Source organism: Emydura macquarii, unplaced genomic scaffold, assembly GCF_026122565.2.
Source record: "Emydura macquarii macquarii isolate MOO-44397 ecotype Brisbane River unplaced genomic scaffold, CSIRO-AGI_Emac_v2 contig_968, whole genome shotgun sequence".
NCBI lineage: Eukaryota > Metazoa > Chordata > Testudines > Chelidae > Emydura > Emydura macquarii.
Genome location: NW_027131105.1, coordinates 11,017,017 through 11,040,691, shown reverse-complemented (window position 1 = coordinate 11,040,691; position 23,675 = coordinate 11,017,017). Strand labels below are relative to the sequence as shown.

The 23,675-nt window shown below is 37.9% G+C and overlaps 1 protein-coding gene across 7 annotated transcripts in view; it reads left to right on the top strand.

Annotated features, from left to right (window-relative positions):
* The window catches only part of ERC2 (ELKS/RAB6-interacting/CAST family member 2), a 685,232-nt gene that overhangs the window by 316,829 nt on the left and 344,728 nt on the right, over positions 1-23,675 (top strand). For all 7 annotated transcript variants that reach the window (XM_067544466.1, XM_067544470.1, XM_067544472.1 and 4 more), the window contains one exon: positions 16,748-16,885. In XM_067544466.1, the coding sequence (XP_067400567.1) occupies positions 16,748-16,885 (138 nt within the window). The remainder of the gene's footprint in view (positions 1-16,747; positions 16,886-23,675) is intronic.

Below are 23,675 nucleotides of genomic sequence, written 5' to 3'. Positions count from 1 at the left end.
GTCCAGGGTTTGGACTAAGAGATAGTGTGTTTAAATTTAGAAAACAAAACTAATTTTGAGTTGCCAGATTATTAAGGTGAGTTTAAACCTCTGTCTAAACTTTATTTTTGGATCCTCCAGTCACTTACAAGTGGACCAGTTCTTTAAATTGTAGAAAAAAGTAACATATGACAATATTCAGCCTGGAATTTAATTTTACAGCTAAGTTATTACATATTTTATTTTATTTCTTTATTTATTCAGGTTTTTTTTTTTTTTTGAGAAATACAAGTACAGGTGCCCATCCAGTGCTCTGGACATCTTTTCCATAACTTAAAAATCACACTATAAACATAAATATATGTCTACCCATAAATATATCAACCTTAGTGCATACTCTCTTCAACAGCCTTAACAGACAAATGGGTTTTGCAATGTGCTCAGAAAATTAACAAATCTGGGCTCTGGCAAAGATGGTGGGGAGCAAGTTCTAAAATCAAGGATCCCTCCCAGACAGTGCCCTGCCAGCATCTCCCTCTCATAAGCCGGTCGGAGAGCACTTTCATCTCCCTGGACACTCAGCAACAGACTCGAAAGTTGCCATACTTCAACAAAAAAAACTTCAAAACCAAACTCCAGCGCGAAACTGCAGAGCTGAAACTTATACGCAAACTTGACACTATCAGACTAGGTCTGAATAGAGACTGGGAGTGGCTAGCCCACTACAAAAAATAATGTTCCCTCTTTTGACACTCACACCTTCTCATCAGCTGTTGTGAAGGGCCTCATCCACCCTGATTGAATTTACCTCGTTACACTTGCCCTCCTCACTCTGATGTAACTTACCCATCCTTGCATACCTGTATATATACCTACCAAACTGAAGTTTCCAATTCATACATCCGACGAAGTGGATTTCTGCCCACAAAAGCTTATGCCCAAATAATTTTTTAGTCTTTAGGGTGCCACAGGACTCTCACTGTTTTGCTAAAAACAGACTAACACGGCTACCGCTCTGAAACTAAATTAGATAGTCTTTCAAAAATTTCTTGTTGCTGTTACTAGCATTTAAAATGTGAGGTTTATTTTTATTCAGGAACAACCAATATTTGCTGTAGAAGGCTAGGATTTCTTATGTCGCTGGAGCAAATAGGTGTCCAGAGCCTCTTACGAACTTTGAAAAATCTCACCATAAATCTTTATGTTCAGAAGAAAAATATATGCCACTCACTTACTTAGAGGTTGCTGATGAGTTCAGACCCATCTCCTTAGCAATAACTCAGAAAGGAACCATACTTCTACAAGCAAAGGAGCACTCCTGTGCTCGCTCTCTCTCTCCCACTCCCCCCTTGCCAGATGCTCCATTGACTTTGTTGGGTCTTGGATCAGGTTTTAGTGTAAATACTTTTGGGTGATTTGGGATCAGGTAGAGTGGTGGACATTTTAGGAAGACCTGAGGTTCATTTATGCAATGATCTGTTACCCTGGTCCTACTTTTGCCACTACTGTTGTTTTCTTCTCCATAGATTGTAAATAGTTATTCATGCATTTGCCATGTGCAGTAGGTAATTTGTTGTACAGTGTGTGTATTATTCTCTTTCTCTATTATAGTGTTGTTTCGTTATATAACATATAGTAATGGTGGTGAACGAGAACATTTTGGAAACAGACATGGCAGCGATAAAGCATACTCTGTCTCAGGATGAATTTTAAAATCCCTTTTAGGTTTTGTTTTAGATTGTACTTGTTCAGTTCACATTTCACAGTTGTGAATGTCTTGGACAGGTAAATAAAAATACATTTAAGCCCAACAGAGAAGACTGATTGTGCCATTTTTTAATTGTGTCTTGGCTTGAAGGGTTCCTCTTAAAAACTTGAGTTAAAATAACTGTGTTCAGTCAGTCTCCTGACCAAGTCGAGCTACCTGCCTTTTCATTGTTGATATTCTTCTTGATCTCTCAGCTGCCTCTGGGACTGATGGCTGTCCATGTTCTTCACCTTCTCCATACTGTTGTTTCTCTGTGCTTCCACAATTCTGCCCTTTTCTGGTGCCCTCTCACTTCACTGACTTCATTCAGCTACCACTTGAAAACTCCCACCCGTAAGCATCTGACCAGGCTCATGTTTCTGCATGTGTCTGATATTGCCTTTAGGGATACTCTGTGTTGCCATAGGCTCAAGATGTCCAGTACTGAGTTAATAGTAAATGCCCTCCTCTTTCCTATTCTTCATATCTGTCTGCAACTCTGGTATCCTTTCCAACACTCAGGCTTCCTACCAAAATGTCATCTTTGACTCTCCTCTCTCTATATCTAATTGCTCATTAAATCTTAGAGCTGTTCCTAAAGTGTCTCCAATTTTTTTTCCTGTGCTCTGTGTCACTACTGTCAAGGTACTAGTCCACGCTCTGGTCACTTCCTATCTTGACTACTGCAGTTGCTACTTTCTGACCTGTCTCTCCCATCTTTTTCTCTCAGTCTACTGAGAATGTTGTTTTAACAGTCATCTTCCTTTCTCAATATTCTGACTAGGTCTTTGCCTTGTTGCATCTGTGCACTAGCTCCCCACTTCTGTATAAAGGTCAAACTCCTGTTCATTTCAAAGCACACCTACATTGTAACCTATCTACATCTTTGTGCTCATCTCACTCCCATCTGTGCACCTTCAGCCATAATGCTTAGAATAGTGTACCCTTGTATTTGAACTGGCAATGAGGAATGTATGCCAAGTTCAGTCTCATTCCTTCTTCAAAGGCCCCAGAAAATCTATTTGTTCTGTGAAACGTTCAGTGACAGTTAGCCACTCTGTGTTTGTTTGCTGTTGTATTGTCAAACATACGAGAAGAAAGTTCTTGGCAGGTATTACATTCTATGTTAAGTATATTCTAATTGTTTTAAAGAAACATGTACACTTGGGATGATCTATAAATTAAAAAAAAAAGTATTTCAATATGTAGATCTTATACATAAGAGGCTGCACAGTATTTTTTCACCCTAAAATATTAAAAACAAACTGAAGATGAATTATTTGAAAGCTTGAGCTGAGAGCAACAATCCTTGAAAACTTTTAAACTGAGTTTAGTATTTTTTCTGCTAGAACTGAAGATGGAGAAGGCAGTCATAATTAAAATATGAAAAATAATGAGCTTAAACATAATGACCTCCTTAACTTTTTGTTTTTTGGCAAATGGCTTTGCTAAATGGTAGTTTAAACTCCATAAAAATTAGCTTCATAAGAATGTGATATAACTTCTGGCCAGTAAATTATCCAAAAAGAGAAGCACCTTCTTGTTCCTAAGGGTATTCCTTTCAGAAAAGAAACATCTAACTCACAATTCACAGATCACATTGCAGAGTTGATGTTTACAGTGTCTCAAGTTACCATGTTTATACAGTAATTATTCTATTTTGATGCAACACCAAGGCTTCTGCTTTGACTGCCTTGTTTGGCTTGGTTCTTTCATTTTCAATGGGAATGCTGATGGTTCTTCGAAGGTTTTATACAATCTGGATTAATTCTACTAGTTAGTTAGTTTTCCAAATCTTGCTGCACTGGGTTTTTCATGGTGGGTTTCAGAATTCTGTGGAATGTTGACCTCACCTTCTCATAATTACTTTTTTTCTTTGCTATATGGCAGCTAAGGCAACCCTTTTATATTGTTGGACAGATAAAACACAACTCATTAAAGCCAGTGTGATGGTTTGAGTGTAACCATAAGCAAAATCTGGATCTTTGGCTAATACTTTCTGACAATAGCCACCTTGTATTTAAACACATGATTTGGCCTTTATATGTGTAACAGTGTCAAGTTACTGCTTTCATCTTTTCATTACTTATTCAACCTTATAAGAAGGGGTCAGCCATAGACATGACACTGCTTTTCCTTTCATACAGGATATGCTGTATGATTGTGGCCTCTGATGGTCCTGTTCAGCTTTTTATATATTGTAATTTTGTAAAATCAAGTTTATACATTATACATACTTTGCATATGTTTATATATGTTTAATGTTTATCTCAATTACATCAAGATATGTTTTCTTTACCCATGAGTGCTTAATTGGAGAGAAACTGTCCAAAGAAAAAGGATTTACACTTGCAATGAATGAATAACTAATATGCATTGTACATTATTATGTCTTTTTGTCCCTCTGCCGAGCTTTAGCAGATGTCTTGGGCCTTGCAGGTCATCTTCCCAGTGGAGGAGAAGTCAGGGGCATAGAGTTTTGGGTATATTCCAAGTGTACATATGTAAACCAGTCCTAGAACAGAGGTGATTACAAACACATGCAGACAATTGCTCTTTCAGGAATTTCAGCCCAGCACTCATGCCCAGTTCTCAGGGAATAACTGTCTCAAGAATTTAATCCAGTCAGATTCTAAGGCAGAGAGAAAACTCGCTTGCTGTCTTGCATAGTGGCCTCTTCCCAGAACTGTGCATAATAAAACCAATAACAGCAGACGGCCTGTTTTCCCAAGGCTGAACATTTGCTCACAAACTAGGAAAAAGAACTTGGAAACTATGTATAACAGTATCATCTGGTGACTTGTGCCATAACAGCATACTAGAGAGCTGTACATTTTGTTGCTTCAGTAGGCTGAGCTCATTGCACACCCCAGGGGCTCCTGTCATTCCTCCATTTCCCCTCACAAGCTCCTTGTATACCACCCTCCCTATCTTTCAGGGACTCTGCAACCACCCAATCCTTCCTTTACATTGGGGGCTCTTTGCATCTCCCATCCTCCCATGCCTGGTCCCATTTACCCAATATCATTGTCCCCATCTCTCATGTTGGGGGTTTTATGCCCCCATCCCCCATCCCTGCATACTAGGGTTCCCCATTCTTCCCTCCTGCAGGCAATGAACTGTGTGTGACCCCCTTCCCAGTCCCCTTCTCCCAATACAATAGTCCCCCATTCTCACCCTCTTATGTTAGCAGCTGTGCGTGTCACCTCATTTTGCTCCTTCTCCTTGTGCCTTCTGTCACACAGCCCTAGTAGAGCTCCTGCAGCAAGGTGCTCCCCAAGTGACTGGGTTTGGGTTCCACCTCACTGGGCCCTAGTATGTACTCTTAAGCTTTCCTTGGTCTGTGTAGGCTGCAGAACTGTCCTTGGTCTCTCTGGAATGCTTCCTAAAGACAGACTCTCTGATAAACTTTCACAAAAATGGGATCTCTTTAGGCCTCCCAGGACCATTGCAGATCCCCAGGACTTCCCAGTATCTTCAGCACACCCTTTCCAAGACCTCCAAGCTTATGGGCACTCTGGGTTTACATTCACCTCATCAGCAACATGTGATAGTTGAAGAAAGCAGACACACAGACTTGTAAGGGTTCCAAAATCAAACACTAAATGGTATAAACACTAGATGGCATAAAAGATACACATATCTGGAGAAGAAAAATAAAACCGTATACTCGCTTTCCTGCCTTAGTTTCCTCACCACACTGGAACATTCTTTGGGCTTAGAAGAGGGTCCTCTGTAATGTCTTAGATCCAAGCCTGCAGCTGATGAGGTCTCTCTCTCTGATCCTTGTAATCAGTGCCCTTATGCTGTGTTTCCGTAATAGCTGATGAGAGCCCTTATCTTTTTATAATCTCCCATCCCCTTTGTCAGGTGATCAGAATCCATCACTAGGTGATCCATTGCTTAATTACCTCCCTCCCTCTGGATTTCAGACTTGAAAAACTGGTGTGCCCTGAGTAGCAGCCATCTTCTTGTGCCAGGGTGCTCATCAAAATTTATTGGCCTCTATTGCTAGTCCTGGGCCAGGTGTAAGAATTTCTCCTGTTACCTCCTGTGCGGTTTAGTGCTGAATATGGAGGCAAAAGGATAACAAAGAAAACTGACGAGCTCCACTTTGAAAATGGAGTTTGCACTCTGACACTGGTATGCAGAGGCCCCAGTATCAACCAGAATTCACAAGTTGTACATACAGAGATTCCCCCCAAGTCATTACACTTCCTATTCCCCACTTCCCCACTATGGCAGGGTCTCTGTATGCTGTATGTTTTATTGCTGCATTATAGACTGATAAATAAGAATTTGACTTTTAAAAAGTATACTGTACTCAACGCTCAGTGTGTTTTATAAAAATGTGCAACTTAACTCAACATAGTACAAGGGCTAATGTATACACCTGGGGGGATAGTCCCCTCTTGAGCACTGTGTGCATTCTAACTCTTGTTAATGTTAATGTGAGTTGCACGTGTATATCAAAGGAAGGCTATGTCCTAAGTAAGTCGCTTGGTAGCATTACTGTATTGCCTACATTTTATGTTTAACACTGTTCACATTAAAATATTGAATCCAGCTTCGTGCTAAATGGGTTTAAAGTACTGTTGTAGACAAGTGTAAATAAAGTCACGTCACAGATGGAAAGCCAGATTGCGATATGTTTTCTTTTAATTAAAATATTTCATGTCCTCACAAATGCTGCTATTCCAACCCTAAAATGCTGTAGTGCTTAAACACTGCACAAACACACAGGTTGTTCCTCCACAGCTCTGGTCATCAGGTTGATGTGGGGGCTGATGCTTGAAGCACCATTAACTATTTCTGGGCCTCTTGCTAACTACTACTGTGGAAACGTAGTAGGATTCAACCTGGAGAAACTGTAGCACTGAAGGAAGTTGGAGACAGTGGAATAGTGCGGAGGGGCCAGTCCTTTCCATGGATATATCTTGCCTCCATGGGTTTGATGGCATGATTAAGGCCAAAGTGTTTTAACAGGTTACAGTGAACACCAATAAACTGAACTGATTTGATTTTAGTAATTCACACTGATGTTGGCATTTTAGAACTGATACGATCATGTGATTTGGGAATGTTATAATACCCTGATATTTTGGAGAGACAGCCTGCAATGCAAAATATAGGAGGAAATATAAGGCCAAAATATCCTGTTGGACCCTGTGCTATTTTCTCTAGGGGATGTTAGCTCCGTGGAAAGCACTCCAGAAATATGTAGAAATGGGAAAAACTTTCTCTCTTGGTAGCAAAATGGATAATTTGTAGACACTGGAAAGATTAAAATCTTTCCTCTATGGGTTCAGAACTATGATAAGTGCTGAAACGACTATGAAATTCAGGAAAATCCAACTTACGTTGAAAAGATTTATAGACTATTTCCTTACTCTCCTGATAAAAACAAGAGACTAGTAATAAAAAATAAAATACTATAATATATGTAATTGGAAGCAGCAAAACATTCTTCTTTAACTCTACTTCATAAACAAAAACTTGCATTTTTCCAAGAAATCCTATGTATTTTAACGTTTTTCTAATTCATATTTATTTTAATTTTAATATCTAAATATCTTATAACCATTTATTGTGACTTTTTTGAATTTATATAAGTAGGTTGTATAACTTTTCCCCCATAGAAGAAGAAAAATTCATGGTTCATGTGCTGAATCTGTAAGCACTTCTGGGAACTATTCTCTAACTTCATCATTATATTATTCTGAAATGTCAAACTATTGAAGCAAAAGACATGCACAGTGAAAACATTTTATTAATCAAAACTCTGATTAAATAAAATAAGAGTACAGCTTCTGTGCCATGGAAGCTGATGCAGGGCTGTGGAGGTAGATGCTGTATTTTGTTCTTACTGGGTCAGAATCTTAGGTAGTTACTGTAAAATCTGTTAAAGTAATATTAAAAATACTTTCTGACTGCCTTGACACTTGATGACTACACTTCATTCTGTGAAATGTTTCTGGCTATAAACCAGTGCTTCTTTCCAAAAACCATTCCCTGTGCTATCTGCTATCACTTAGCAGTATTTTTTTCAATATGTTATATTGTGCAAAAAAGTTTAATTTGCATCTTTTAAAAAAATGGTTTTTGTTCTGATTTTAACTAAGAATGTTATGTTATCCCAGCATTTAAAAAATGTAGTAAAGTGCAGAGACATTGGTACAGCTCTCTAGATTTTTAATACTTCCATTGTATTAGGTCCCTACCAGAGTTACTTCTTTAGTGATATCAGATTCCAGAATATGTTGAGAGATGTCTGAAATATCCCATTTGCAGTATGGGACAGAACATTTACCATGAGAAATACTATCCAATAAAAGATAAATTGTGTGTAAATAGCCATGTAGGATATTTACATTTGAATTACCTTAATATTGTCCTTTTCAGTTGAGTAGTTCATTTTTGTATCCTTCATTCTGTTTGTGTACGTCTGGGAGGGGGTTAACACTTGAGACTGGATGCTAGGGTTCCAAATTCATAGTCTTAAAATGCAACAAAGAAAACACTTTCTGAAGGAAAAAAATGTATCTGCTGAGGGAGAAGGGGAGCTTGAAATTCTGTCTGTTCATAGGGATATCTTTTCTATTGCATAAATGTTTTTTCTATTAAATCGTTCTCAGATTCTGTTAACTTTTCATTAGAATGTTATAATAATTTGCAGAGTTTGGTTTTTTAAAATACATAAGCTTTTTACTAAATAAAGAATGAAAAAAATTATAACCACAAATTCTGCTTTTCCTGGGTTTTGGGTAAATGAAACTAATCTTATATTTTTTTGATTCACTGCTGTAATGTGATACAAATTTCAGAAAATTAATGAGGTCTAGAGAAATTAAGAGGAATACAACAAAATTAGTTTTAGGACTCAAAGAGCCAGTATTACAAAATATTTGTTGTTTAAGTTATTTAAACCCTATAAATCCAAAGCAGAGTGGAAAATACATTGAGCTAAATTAATTGTATTAGCAAATGTTTTAAGGTTTCATAAAAAGTCAATAGGAAATTTTTTTCTGAGAAATTCTTACACCTTAATACAAATATTTAAAGGCACTATTTTGAAAAGTTTTCTTTGATTATATTATTTTCTTGCAAATTCCAGAGCACAGTATTTTAGCTTTAACTTGAATGTTACAGTATCTTAGTTTTAACTTGGATAACGAAAGTAATTTTTTAAAGAATTTAGGTTTATGTAGAATTATAAAGAATGGTGACAGGTGAGATTTAATGTAATCCGTTGAGTACTTAAGAAGCATTCTTGAGACAGTTGCCAAAAAAGTGACAGGATTAGCACTTGCAGTTTATTGAGAGGATACCTAATAGATAAGATTATCATCAGAGCTTTAAAAATATACAAATAGTATCAACTTTAAATGATGAGAATATACCCATTTATTAAAATACTGAAAGATGAGATGAATTTATTTTAAATACTGAAAGATTAGATGAATGTATTTGTATAAAGATAATGGTGCAATGTCAGTAGGTGGGGATTACATGTTGACAAAACTTGATGGTAATGCATGTCCCAGTTGGCCAGCTGCAAGCATGTGACAAACAAAATTAACATCTCTAATGGACTAGACTGGCTGCTACTATCTGATACTGATATATAAAACCTTGCACGTGCATTCATACCCCCATATATGTTAGAGAGAGAGCAATAACCTGTCATAATCTAGATTATTCTCAGTTTAAAAAACCCGCAAAGAACTAGTTAATTTTATGTGTTACAAGATTTTAGTATTTAAGAATACTAAATCCCATTGATCTCTCTAACCGTACTGAGAGATCTATCCAAGATTAGCTAACCCTGAGATCTTGTCTATGCTAGCAGATCATTATTAAACTCCTGTCCAACCCCTATTTAAAACAAAAAGACTGTTTTTCCTTTCACTTTACACTGGTGTAATCCAAATAACTTTAATGGAGCTGCTCCAGATTTACACCAGTACTAGTGTAAGTAAGAGAATAAACTGGTCATTTGTGTATTGCTTTATATGTGGGCCATGCATTGAATGATTTAGATTAAAACAATTGTAATTCAATGGGGATGTTTTTAATTTGCTGCCTGTTCCCTTTACCTCTGAGGGAAGAATTTTGTTAAATGCTGTAATATTTTACAACATGTTTTCTTGGTTAATTTTAAAATGTGATCCAAGCCTTAGTTTTAAGAGGAAGGAAATCGTGTAAATGCTTTGGAATTCAGATAAGCACTGCACATAGGAAATAAGTACTTTAATTTGGTGTGCTTATGATGGGTAGGTCAAACTGATGATAATAAAAGAGCAGATCCCAATTTAGAATATTGATTACATGTTTTTTGGAAACAGTCTTCTGCTATTCCCCCCTCCATTTGAAAATATATTATGATGAAGCTGAGACATGCAATAGCTTAAATATTCCACAGGGGGTCATGAAGTAGTTGTTAGAATCATTAATACTTGGATGAAAGTAAAGAAACATAGTGTTCAATCCTCTAAGTACTACCCCTTAATAGAATTTTGGATGTGACTACAGCACATGCCATAAAAGTTCCTAACTCGTTAATAGCTCATATTTCTATGTCTGTATAAAAATATACATGAACAAAAATACTACTATGTATAAAATAGAGATCATTTACAGTAATAAGCTGATCTACATAATATCTTCCCAGAACCTTGTTCACCCCTATCCCCTCAGAGAGGTAGAGCATGTAGTGTCTCTTGAGCTTTAACTCTTTATACAGGACCAAATTCCACACAAGGAGTGTCATGCAGGGCAGAATTTGTACAATTGCTGTGGTGCATATTTATGTATTTAAATGCCAAAATTGAAATAGTGCCACTAATTCCACTGATAGCAACGATACAAATGTGTGGAGTATACTTTGGTGTGCCTTTTCTAAAGCTAGTATTTTACTGAGTCACAGAGCAAATAGGTATTTCTTACCCACAATAATAATTCCATGTACTTGCATCACTGCACTGTAAAAAGATTAATATTGGCATAGTACTTTGACATATCTAACTAACGGCTTTTCAAACTGCAATACATTTTTATAAAGAAATTACCACTAGCAAGTACACACGTACATGTGCTTGCACTCTATGTGTGTGTGTGATACACACACACTAACATCTAATTATAAGTTGTCAAAAATATCTTCAATTGACTTCACATTTTAGGTAAAAATACAGTTTATTTCAGATTTTTTTCATGCCAACGTGCATTCCTGGTTTTGTGGCTGAAAATTGCTTTGTATGTGCAAAATATTGCATTATTATATGCAATATAATTCCACTGATTTCAGTAGGGGCAGGATCTAATCCAGTGTGTGCTCTGCTAGAGTCTATCAAAGTAAAAAATCTGGCCCTGATTCAGGATAATGATTAAGCATTGCTTAATTTTAAGCATGTTCTTGACCACTGTCCTGACTAGCAATGCTTTCCTGAACTGGAGTTTTAATCTGAAGTCCTTAAACAGGAAGACTTCGTGAAATGAGTGGGAGTTTTTGCCTGCATGAGGGTTCATGTCAAGCTCTGAAGAGGTAATATTTTTTGCATAAAGACTGGAGCACTGATCCATTTAATGTCTTTCACTGAAATTGGATTTTGAACACAGTATTTATACAATTTTTCCAGATTAACATTAAACTAATGAGAGAGAATGTTGGAGCAGCTGCACTAATCTGCACACTAGACCTTTGTGATTAATGTGGAACATGTTGATCACCCATGAGGTTGATGTGCAATGATTTGAGAAGAGCATTTCCTCAATAAAGGCCCTACTGAACCATTAGGGTTGCAGTTTCAATCACATTCAGCATTTTTTTTGCCAGGTTGCCAGGTACTAAATAAATATCATATGGGAGGTTAAAAAACTGCTTCCTATTAAAAATGAGAGGATACAGTTAATTTAATCAATACATTACTGCTTCAAACCCATGTTTAATTAAGTGTCTCAGAATTTGTTTTATAAAATGTCATGCCAGCATTCTATGACTGATTTGTTCTATTATAAATTGATAACCCACCCTATGCAGTTTTCCAATTATTTTTCTTCCTTTACTATTACTGTACATTAATTTATTATAGGATTTTATATAACCGACTTCAGCCATAAAAAGTTGGAAAGTTACCCTATTGAAAAGAGCTGTTGTCTATTTTTGTTCTACATCAATATTCAAATGGGACTATTAGAAGACTCCGATAAACCAGTCACAATGCTAAAGATATCTATTTATTCAGCTTTATGCAGCTGTCTTCTACCATATAAGTCTCTAGTTGTATACATTTTCAACAGCCATGAAATAATCTACAAACTTCAGGCTTTATAGATGTACAGTAGTAAGTCAGTGACAGGAAGTCTGTGGCAGTTGCTTGGCCAGTCACATCTATAATATATTAAGAAAGAATAAGTGTTTTATAAAACTGCCTAATATATGTGGTAAAATTCTTGGAGACACTTCAGTGTGAAAATGAGCATAGAATCTAAAATATTTGTTTATTTTTAAATAGAGGAAAATCAAAGTGATTCAATAGTGGGTTACTTCATATATCTTGTAAGCCTGAGCTACAGCATCTGTGAGCATAAAAATGTAGTTGCTGAGCCTTTAACACTATTGTGTGTATAATACTCCACTAGCCAAATAGTTGTGTGCTTCATCTGGGAGAGAAAGACGGTAACATCCTTGACAATTTTTGTTAACCTTTCTGTAATATAAAAAGCTGATGCTATCCAAGGGCTGCTACTTGGCTGAATAATGGCCAGGTGTAACATGTTCTGAATTTGCTTGGTGATTTTTGCCATAAAATGTGTTTGTTTTTACTTTTAAATGTGTACTTCGGGGACTACTGCCAGCAGAAATAAAATGACAAGGAACAGTAGAGCAACCTGACCAAAGGTTCTGTTGTTGCAGGATCAGTTGCACAAATGGGAACATTGTGTATGATAGCGCCATTAATCTATTTATGACATATGTGGGTATATCGTTCTCCTTATTCTAATCCACCTCTGAAGATATGAAGTGGACAACAGCCAGAAAAGTAAAACTGCTACGATGATTCTGCATTTGTGTGTGTATACATATTCATATGGAATAGGTTCTTGCTGTACTCTCATCTGTCCATTGGAGTTGAGCATCCTTAGGTAATAAATCAACATTTCTTAAAATCTAACTAAAGTTCATGTTACAGAAGAAAATCAGCTTCAAGAATGTTTAATGAAAGTTGTCTTACTCTGTGATGGCATTTTCTAACCATTTGGGATGGTATTACTATCCCACTTATCCAAAGGCATTTTTTTTTTTGAATTTTTCATATGATTTGGAAAAACTTAAGCAAGATAAGGTTATACTCTTTTTATACCCATTTTACATAGTAGACCTAGTGAAGCAGACAAGTTAAGCAATTTGCTAAGTTCTTGGAGAAGGTCATTTGCAGAACTGGGAATAGAACCCAGGATTCCCAATTCTTACACCCCTAAAGCATTCGATAAGGTAAATCAAAATAAAGTATCAGAGAGAGGAACAACATCAGGAATGTAGGGGAAAGCTCAAATGATGGAAGTGGCACTGATTGTCTAGACTGCTGTTTTCTTTTCGATTGAGAATACTGAAAAATTGTAAGCGTACATAAATATGGCTTAATAGACGTTGTAGTTGTTGCCATATGATTAGTTCTGATTTGGTCCATAATCACTTTTGTGTATTTTTAATTTTTGCTCATGTTTGCATTCTCTTTGTTTTCTTACTGTTAAGAAATGTTATGATGTTTGCAGTGTTGTTGCAGTCAGGCTATGAGCCACTGTTGGTCATAGAATATGAGAGAAGGCGGGTAAGGTAATATCTTTTATTCAGTTGTCTTCTGTTCGTGGAAGGGGACAAACTTTCAAGCTGCACAGAGCTGCTCTTCAGGTAAGGAGAAGGAAAACTAGCATCCAAGCTAAATACAAGGTGGGACAGATCATTTAGCATAAGGGGTCATGTGTTGCAGGAGATCACTTAAAATGAAGTGGGTAATTAACATCTCTAACAATGGAGCATTAGTAGGCAGCAGGGTGTGTACAAGTTGTTGTTATAATGGGTTATAAAACCAGTGTCTTTAAGTCCATGGTTTTCAGTGTCCAGCAGAGTTATGAGTTTAAGTTCACAAGCTTGTCTTTTGAAGGTGTTGTGCGTGATTCCTTCGAGGATGAGGACTGAGAAGTCAGCTATGGAAAATGTGAAAATTTTGTGAAAAATGTTTGCCCATGAGCAATAGGGTGTTTTTGTCTTTTACCCTTTTTTTTTTTTTTTTTTTTTTTTTTTGGTGAGAGCTCATTTGAGAGCATAGTGATTGTCTGGTTTCACCCACAGGGTGGTTGTAGAGGCATTTGATGCAGTGGATGAGGTATACCACGTGTGATAGACACGTGTTGGACCCATGAATCTTGAAAGGTCTTTTGTGTGTGTGTTTGGGGGTGGGGAGAGGTATTGATCAGCACAGCAGGGGAGGAATATCTGCATGTTTTGCATCTGTTGTTCTGGCAGTGTCTGGTGCTCCTTTGACTTGGTGTCCTAATCCTGTGGGAGCTTGCTTCTGCTGAGGAGCTTGCCGAGATTTGGGGGTTGTTTGAAGGCCAGATGTGGGAGAGGGTTTAGGAAAGAGATCTTTCATGATGTGGTCCTCATCAAGTATGGGTTTTGTTTGTTTGTTTATACCCTGTATGGGCTCTAGCATATTCTCTGGGGTTTTTTGTTCTGTTTCTTTATTGAGGCATAATTTGACAATTCCTTTTAAAAAGTTTCTTACAAGTATGTAATGCAAAAGAAATATTTTAAATGAATGTATTTTTAAGTTGTATTATTTTTCATCCTTGATATTGTAAAAAGGAATATTTTGCACATGCTGGGATTTTTTTAGATAAGAGGTGCATGATATGAAGTAAGAGAAATAGAAATATATAGTAAATGGTAACTAATGTAGTCCCCAGGAGAAGATCCAGGCTACCAATCATGTGCAAGTTATAATCTGCAGTTTAGCTTGTTTGTTCTCAGGCTATAGATAATGGATAAAAGTGCCTGGTTTGCTGCCAGTACATGGTTTATTTGCCAGATATGCTGTTTCATACTTGTTCAACTTGATCCATATCACAGGTTCTTCCTATTAAGAGTCTGCTTTACATGCAGTTACTTTAAATCAGTTACCCACAAAAATATTTTATGGTACAAACTTTGCTACAACGTATAGTAGATTTGGCACATTTTTTCAGCCCCAGTCTTGAAACCTTTGTGTGAGCATGACTCACATTCAAGTCAGTGGGAGCTCTGAATGCACAAGGAGAGTATGTTTGGTTCTAACTATATGGAAACAAGGATATTCTGAAATATATTATAAACTGATACCTCAATAGGTTTTCCCCATTTTATATCATAGTCGACCATTCCTTGTTACTATTTATTTTCCTTTAAAATTAAGGACCAGATTTTACTTCTCAACGTTCATACACTCATGCCACCAAAACTGTGGCTAAGACCAAGAGTACTGGGTGAAGAATGGCTGCCCAGACTGTGCATTCCACAAAAAGTTCAAGATGAACCAAGCCCCATTAGCTGTCTGTGAATTGCACCATAGAGAGATATAATAGGCCATATCCACAGAGGGCAGTGGGCGTAATCTGCAAGTACATGCATGTGTGCAGAGAGGGCTACCCTACCAGACAATGGACCCTATGTACAATCCCTATGTAAACCATGATGGGGGATGATGTAAGGTAAGTTCCATGTAAGATATAGGGTGATCAGCTAGCAAATATGAGGAATCGGGACACGGGTGGGGGTAATAGGTGCCCATATAGGAAAATATGGGAATTTTGTACAGTATGAATATCAGGCCACTGATCCTTAGGTTCTGTTGAGCTCCACTCTTTGCAGGGCTCAGTGGGGGAGAAGATTGGGGTAGGTGGGTTAAAGACACTTTTCCTTTTTCACAATCCTTAGGCAAGTTGAAAGCCGCTTTTCCCTTCTCTGTCGTCCCTAGAACTGCCTAAAGGGACTATTGCACCCATGTTCCTGATCTGCCCTGTTATGTGCCTTACTGTAGAGAGGGCCAGGAGCTGGTGGTATAGAGCCAGATACACTGGCTTTACATGACACAGAAATTCCTCTGTGTCAGGAATCACCAGGTGCATTGTAAGGACAGCGCTCTACTTGCTTTGTGCTGCCAGCGTGGTACAGATAGGATGAAGCCAGAGGTGAGGATCCACACCTAGATTTTATTGGAATAATTCAGCGTTTTAACAAAAATGATTAATAGCTGGAGGATGATTACATAATAAATACCTCAGTAGAACTAAAATTTGAAAAATAGTAATTTCTGATAGCATGATATTTTGTCAAAAACTAATTTTCATTGGATAGTATAATTTACATTTTGTATGCTGGACTTCCTTCAGAACTGTATATCTTTTTACATTTATCTTGGCTGTTGACATAATTTAAATGTGCGCCACTTAAATGTTACTCTTATATCTTTTGGGCCATGTTCAAGTTATGCAATGGAGAGTGAGCACTTGGCAGAATGGAAGAATCATGTCAAAATATGTATCATTAAAAAAAAATCTACACATGTAAATTAGAGTTACCCCGGCTAGTTGCGGTTTACATGCTTAATACTGTTGGCTGCTTTAAAAGGCTAACAAGTGCTTGGTGCACCTCCAAAGGTTTGGTTCAAATAAACATTCAGAAGTTGAGATGTTACCCCACAGGTTTTGAGGCTTCCCTTCTCCTTCCGCAACACCCTCCAAATCCATCCCACACCCATCCCAAAACCTTGTGATATGTAGCTATGAATATTGAAAGAACTAAACAAAAGAGGAGGTTGCTCTGTTGCTCATCATGTGCGGCATAAAAGATGTACAGTAACCCGAGGGATACAGCACAATACATGTACATGTAGCTGTTTTAATAATACAGATTATTATGGACCAACTTCCTATCTGAATGATATGACAATGATTAATATTGTGGTGTGTTTTTATTTTTAGATTGAAAATCTACAAGAGCAGCTTAGGGACAAAGATAAACAGCTAACCAACTTAAAAGACAGAGTGAAATCATTGCAGACTGATTCCAGTAACACAGACACAGCTCTAGCAACATTAGAAGAAGCTCTGTCAGAGAAGGTAATGTTTACCATGCAACAGTTTTATATGGTGCTCTTTCAATGAGGGAGTGAAATGTGTGCAAAGAAAGACGCTTTTTTAAAGCACAAGGAAATGAAAGGAAGCTTATGTAAAATTACACAATTAACATGTAAAATAATCTCCTCTGTATTTTTATTTGGCGTTTGTCTTTAAGCTGCAAATGACTTCACCGCACATTAAGTGGTGGGGCCCTTTGTCTGGTTTTTTGGAGAAGGTGTTTTGCCTTGTAAGGGTAGAGAGCCAGTACCTGGTACAGAGCGAGCCCATGAAGGGTCAGTGTTGGGATGGCCAGGTGACTAGAAGAGAGGGGAGACTATTGATGCCGATGTACATGCAGTAAAAGTCTGGTTTTGTTTTGTTTTGTTTTTTACCTGGACCAGGCTGAGCAGCCTCTGATCTATGGAAATAGTTTAAATACCAGGTTTTGTCATGATCCACTGTGGGTATTAAGCTAATCACTACTTTCTAGTGGGGTAGGGTTGAGCTGAGGCTAGGAAGGAATTTTTCCATCACCGCCAGATTGGCCAAGGCAAGGTTGGGTTTTCACCTTCCCTACAGCAGGTTGGGGATTTAGTGGGAGAAAAAAACAAAAGGGGAACTAGGCTATGGTGTCACAACTCATTATGTAAGCTTGGGACAGGTATCCAGGCAAGTACTCTGTAGGGAATAGATACAGTGATCAGATAAAATGGATCTGGAAAGGACTGAAAGGAGGTATTCATTATAGGAATGACAATGAGGATTTCAGAGCTCCTATGAATGGTAAGGCAGGGAGTCAATCCCCCCTTCTTCATAGCTCCCCTTAGTCCTCATTTGAGGGGGGTGGGTGGCGAGATCCCAGCAACTGGTTGGCTGAGGACCAAGATAAGTAAGGGGGAGGACTGACAGCAGTCTTTCAGGTGATATAAATGATATTGGAATTACCTTCACTGTACAATTTTATCTGCTGAGTTTTCTCAGCCATTTGGGAGTAAAGCTGTGGCCTAATTAAACCATGTCCATTGTTTCCTGTCCTCCTTCCAGTATGAGCTGGACAATACCTAAATACATGGGGCGAAATCCTGGCTCCATAGAAATCAATGGGAAAATTTCCATTGACTTCAATGGGATGAGAATTTCACCCGTTGTTAACTTTAAATACATGAGTAGTGCTACTGAACTGTCGTACTTGAACTCAGTGGGACTCTTCTTGTTTTTAAAGTTGAGCACATGCATAAGTCTTTGCAGGATTGAGATCTTAATAATATGTGCCTTATATTATAAATATGCAGCGGGAGCACAACTAAATTAAAAAAAAATATTTACTATTCTGCAGTATTTGATCTTACTGTGGTATTTCCTATCCTAAGCACAGAAAATACATCAAAATACCATTATAAGGTCAGACACTGTGGTGTGGTTTGTTTCTTTCTACTTAAATCACTTTATTAGTTCTTATATTGTCAGTGATAGCCGACAGTTTTACATTACTGTTAACACGATTGTTTCATTTGGTTTAATTATCTGTAGTTTGGACAACTTTCTCAGAAAGTTGAAAACATTTATGCAGGTAAAAATTAATATATTCTCCATGCTAGTAGCTTCCACTGCTAATCTTGGCATGATACTCCACAGTTTCATGTAGCATAGCAAAAAGGAGTTAAGTACTTTTTAGTTTCCTGATAGCTTTTGTTTACTGTTGACTCTGTTCCCAAGTCATGGTTTTATGGACTGACCGGCCAAAGAAAACTGAAGACAAGATTGTCTGTTGTCCTGTGTGCCCATGCAGGCGAATAAGAGGGCTTAAGACAACCCCTTACTTCCCCAAGTGTACTACCTGCTGTGCGGGTTACAGTATGATGGGGAAAGTAATTTCAGAGGGCACTAATTACTCACTCCCTTACAGGTGAGAGGAAAGTTAGATGATCATGGGTAGAGAATGGGTGAACCTTTGATTTGTTCCCAACCTGCTGCCTCCACATGCCAGCAAACGGAACAGTTCATTCTCTGGTCTGTTCTTGGGGCAGCATAGTTATTCACTGCCTCTCACTCAGGGGAAATTGCTATGCCACAGTCTAGCCTTTAGTTAACAACTTTCCCATACAAGGTAGCAAGCTTGTGGAAGACTCAGCCAAGATGAGTGTTAGAAGCAGATAGCATATCTGTGTTGAATAAGAAACAGAGAGATTTAAAAGAAAAGTGTGCCCTCTTTTCTTTACTAGAAATCCAAATGATAAGAAACATTGGGCCAGATCCACAGCTGGCATAAATGGAATTCAATGGAATTGTGTCAATTTACAGCAGTTAAGGATCTAGCCTGTTAAGGACCTGATTCAAAGCCCATATACCCATTGACTTCAGTGTACCTTGGATGAGGCCCTAATAAACTATACAAATATGCATTTGAAAATAGAATGCTCTGTTTATCCCTGATGCACACAGTGTGTAGCACCATTGAACTCAATGGGGATTCTCTGGGGAAAATGGCAAGGTAGAATTGGCCTAAAGTGTTTAATTACACTGTGTCTGTGCCTCTTCTAGTGGATGACTCTTTGAAAAGTGACAGCATTTGTAACTCTGATCATGTGGGAACTCAGTGTCAGGCTGTCAGCCGCGGAAGATTTTGTGATGCGTTGGAAAGAGATAGGGGCTTGACGGGTCTGGTCAGAACCGGTTTGATAAGAGGCACTACTCGGCCGGGTAAACAGGCTGTGCAAGGCCGTGTGAATTTGTCCGTGGTGCCAAAAGAGGAGGAAAGTGAGGACAGAAGGTCATGTGCTGTAAATTAACCAATGCTTGCTGTTCCCTCGAGAATGCTGTATAAAAGCTTGAAATGCAAACTGCGCAAAAAGACTCGGCCATGAATCCACTTGGATTACATGGCAAAATCCCCCGGCAGCCCGCTTCGCAGCATGCCCTAGAGTCTCCCATTGCTGTTTGAAGCGTATGCCGTGATTAAAAATAAGTGCACCTAATTGGTGTGGGCGTGTTTTTATTCCTCACCTGGTATCCAAAACCTGCAGGCAGCTGTAAGCAGCGGTGCCTGGCATAACACAGGCACTGTCACAGATCACTGTGATGTTGGTTCAAAATCAAATAAATGACACTCGTTTTAATTTTTTTTAAATGTTATTTCTGTAAATATTAAACATCACAACCAAATCCTGCCCTCAGATGTGTGTGCGCAATACCCACTGACTTCATTTGAAGTTGCATGAGTATATATGAAAATAAAACTTTTAATGGCACCTGTCTGCTCAGTAGTTTCTCTGGGTGGAATTGATTACAACTCCCATGAAGCCGCTGAGGCTGTATTTTATATGGAACAACTGGTAAATGTTTAAATAAACTTGGATAAATATGGAGCCTTCCCAGTGGTAAGTGGGATTTGCTTTTAGACATTAGTCTGAATACTATGAAATGCTGCCCTCAGTTATGAGGTTTTTCTGAAGTCTACAGATGCAATTAAAACCCTGTGGCAGGAGGTGGAATTAGTGTTATCTATTGTAAGTAAATATGTTTGGGCCTGTGTGCAAAGTTAAATCATGTTCTAGTGTCTAATGAGAATTTTAATCATATAATGAGGTAATATTATTTAATTATCCAAATAAGTTGGCGTGTGTTTAAGGGAGACTGCTGCAGGTATGAATGCAGTATGGTGGGTTTAATGTTATAGCACTTTACAAACAGTATTTAATCCATATGGAATTAGTAAATATCACCCCTATTTTACAGACAGGGAAACAGTCTGTCAGATGTTTTGCGACTTGCTAAAATCACACAAAAAATTAGCATCAGTACTAGGGAATCCAATTTCAATGTTCACTTCTAATCCAGTAGTCCAGATCACCCCACAGAAAAGTTATTTATCCTTCTCCCTTGTTTTGTCATCTGTAAAATGGTTAATATTTAGCTAATAATATGTAGCTGTGTATAAATTTTCTTCTTGTGTATTTTTGGAATTTGCTTATCTTAAATATCATTACACCATTTTAGAAATATTAACACTAATGCACCAAGAAGTTAAAGTGATTTGTCTGGGAGGCACTGTGGTGAAGTGGGTTAAACAGAAAACTGGGAATCATAAGACTTAAATGATTTTCAAAAACTTTTCTATTTCTGTAGAAATTTCTTTCTCCTATGTACTTAAATAAAATAGACCAGATTCTCAGCAGATGTAAATCAGTATGCTGTTTTCCATCAGCTGAAGATCTGGCCCGGCATGAATCATACAAAGTTCTAAAATCTAGTATATCAGAAATTCAAAAAGGCTTTGAATTATGGGCTTTGTCTTTCAGTTTTATCGGTTTATATTTGTAGACTGTGAAGTTGGAAGACTGCAACATAGCAGTTCAAATTAAAGAAGTCCATCAGAATCATCATGTGTGGAATGTTACAGCACCAATAATGTTTATGTCTCATATTTGGAGCTAACTATTTGTTGATTGGAAACCTTTTTGTACTGGTATACCAGACATGAGAACAAAAAACACACCGCAGAGCCAGAACAAGGAGATAAGGTTAATGTGGTGTGAACTGAGCAAGTAACAGGTCACTGGGTTCTGGGGGATTGTATACAAAAAAGAGGAATTGCCCTGGGATGAAAACAGTACTCTGGTCTGTTTGATTTGTATACTGCAAGTCATTGGTGCTAGCCCTTTTTGCCACAGTATCACATGGGCAGTTCATGTTCAGTTCATTATCTATTGTAACTTTTTCAGAGTCCTTGCTTTCCAGGGCACAGCCCCAGCCCTCCCTCCACTCCCCCATCCTGTAAACACGGCCTACAGGCCAGTTTTTTTACAAGTGTTTAGGCACCTAAAGATACAGATAGGGATCTGCCTAGTGGGATTTTCAAAAGCACCTAGGCACCTAAATCCTATTGTCCTTTGATGTATTGAAATTCATATTTAATTGTGCCCAGCTTTCCAAGTGATCCTGATTGCTCTCTATTTACTGACCTTTTCTTATCCCTATTTACCTCTCCACAAATCTTGGTGACATCTACAAACTTTATGAGCAATGGTTTTATATTTATTTACAGAACATTGATAAGAATATTAAACAGCATTGAACCAAGAACTGATCCACATAGACTCCAGCCAAGAAAAACCCACACTTGTAGATGATTTTCCATTCTTTTGGATCAATCAGTTAGCCAGTTTTTAATTTATTGGACGTGTGCCATATTGATTTTTGCATAATGCTAATCGGAATACCAGGAGGTAATATGTCAAATGCTTAACAGAATTCTAAAAGTATTACATCAACACAGTTATGTTTATATAACAAACTTGCAATCTTGACAAAAAATGATATTTAGTTAATTCAATAAAACCTATTTTCCCTGGAGACATATTGATTGGCATTAATCAGATTATTAAACTTTTATTCTTTACATCTCAGTCAGCCATTGTTATTTTGCCTAGAATTGATATCAAATTAACTGGTTCATAATTATCTGTCATCCTGTTTACCCTTTTTTAAAATATTGCTACAATACTGGCTTTATTTCAGTTCTTTGGACGTTCCCAGTTTTCCAAGATTTATTGAAAATAAACATAAATGCTCCATAAAGCTCCTTGCACAATTTTTAAAATTGTTGTGTGCAAATTATCCAGGCCAGCTGATTTTTAATTTTTTTTTAGTAGATTCTGGTTATTTACTTCCTTATTTACTGTTGGAATAGAAAGTATTTCATGATCATTATGAATACATCATCCAGTTTCTTTTAAATACAGAACATAAGTGCTTATTGAACATTTCTGCTTTTTCTGCATCTTTATTAATAATTTTATAATCTCCAGCTATCACAGCTCCAGTCTAGTGTGCCACTTGCCAGATTACTGTGTGGGGACCCGACTGCTGAATACCTGGGTGTTTTAAGCCTATAGAGTCTTAAGTGGAGTCTAGGCACTGCTACTATTTTAGAGCCTCTGGGCAAACCCTTGGGGTGCAGATCTTCTATCTGGCACACCCTCCTGAGAGCTGCAACTATATAATCCCCTGCCTAGCCTCTAGAACTAGTGTTGACTCCTCAGATTCTTCCCATAGCTTAAACACACCCTCTCCCAAAACTCCACCCAAAGGTGTGAGCCTTACAGTTTACCTCTTCATTGGGTCATATGATAGGTGCAATGCGTAGCACACACAGACACTTCACACAAGATTCTAAACCACCATTGCTCTTTACTTAACAGATTAAGCACCAAGAATAAAGATCATATAAAACACATCAAACCTGCTGAATGCAATGTTCCTCCTTCTAACTCATGCTTTCCTTGGGGGACCATCTGAGTTCAGGCAGGCAGGGTTCCCCCTTCCATCATCAGGCTCCTGCAGCAGCTTTTCTCTTCTTGAGTAGCTGAAGATGGTGAAGACCCTGAATAGATCAGCTTCTGCCCTTTTTTATAACGATGCACCGCCTCTGTCAAATGACTCTCAGATCAGCCTCATCAGGTGATCCCAGACGCTTACCAGGGAACTTCATTGCCAGGCAAACTCTCCCTTGAGAAACCACGTCTTTTGGGTGGGAGCCAGCATATAGCCTGAATAGAGGATCACCCTGAGTTACCAATGATCTGTTGTCAGCCTTGTGTCACTAAGCCTGGGAATTTCAGTCCAACATGGAGACAAGGAGACAACAGAAAAGACAAATAGCTCCTACATTCCAAATGGGCTTTGCAGTCTGATAGTTATACAGGGAGTTCATCATTTCACACAGAATTAATAGATTATATAGACAACTCCCCCAAATCATCACAGTCTCTAACAACAGACTTACATTATT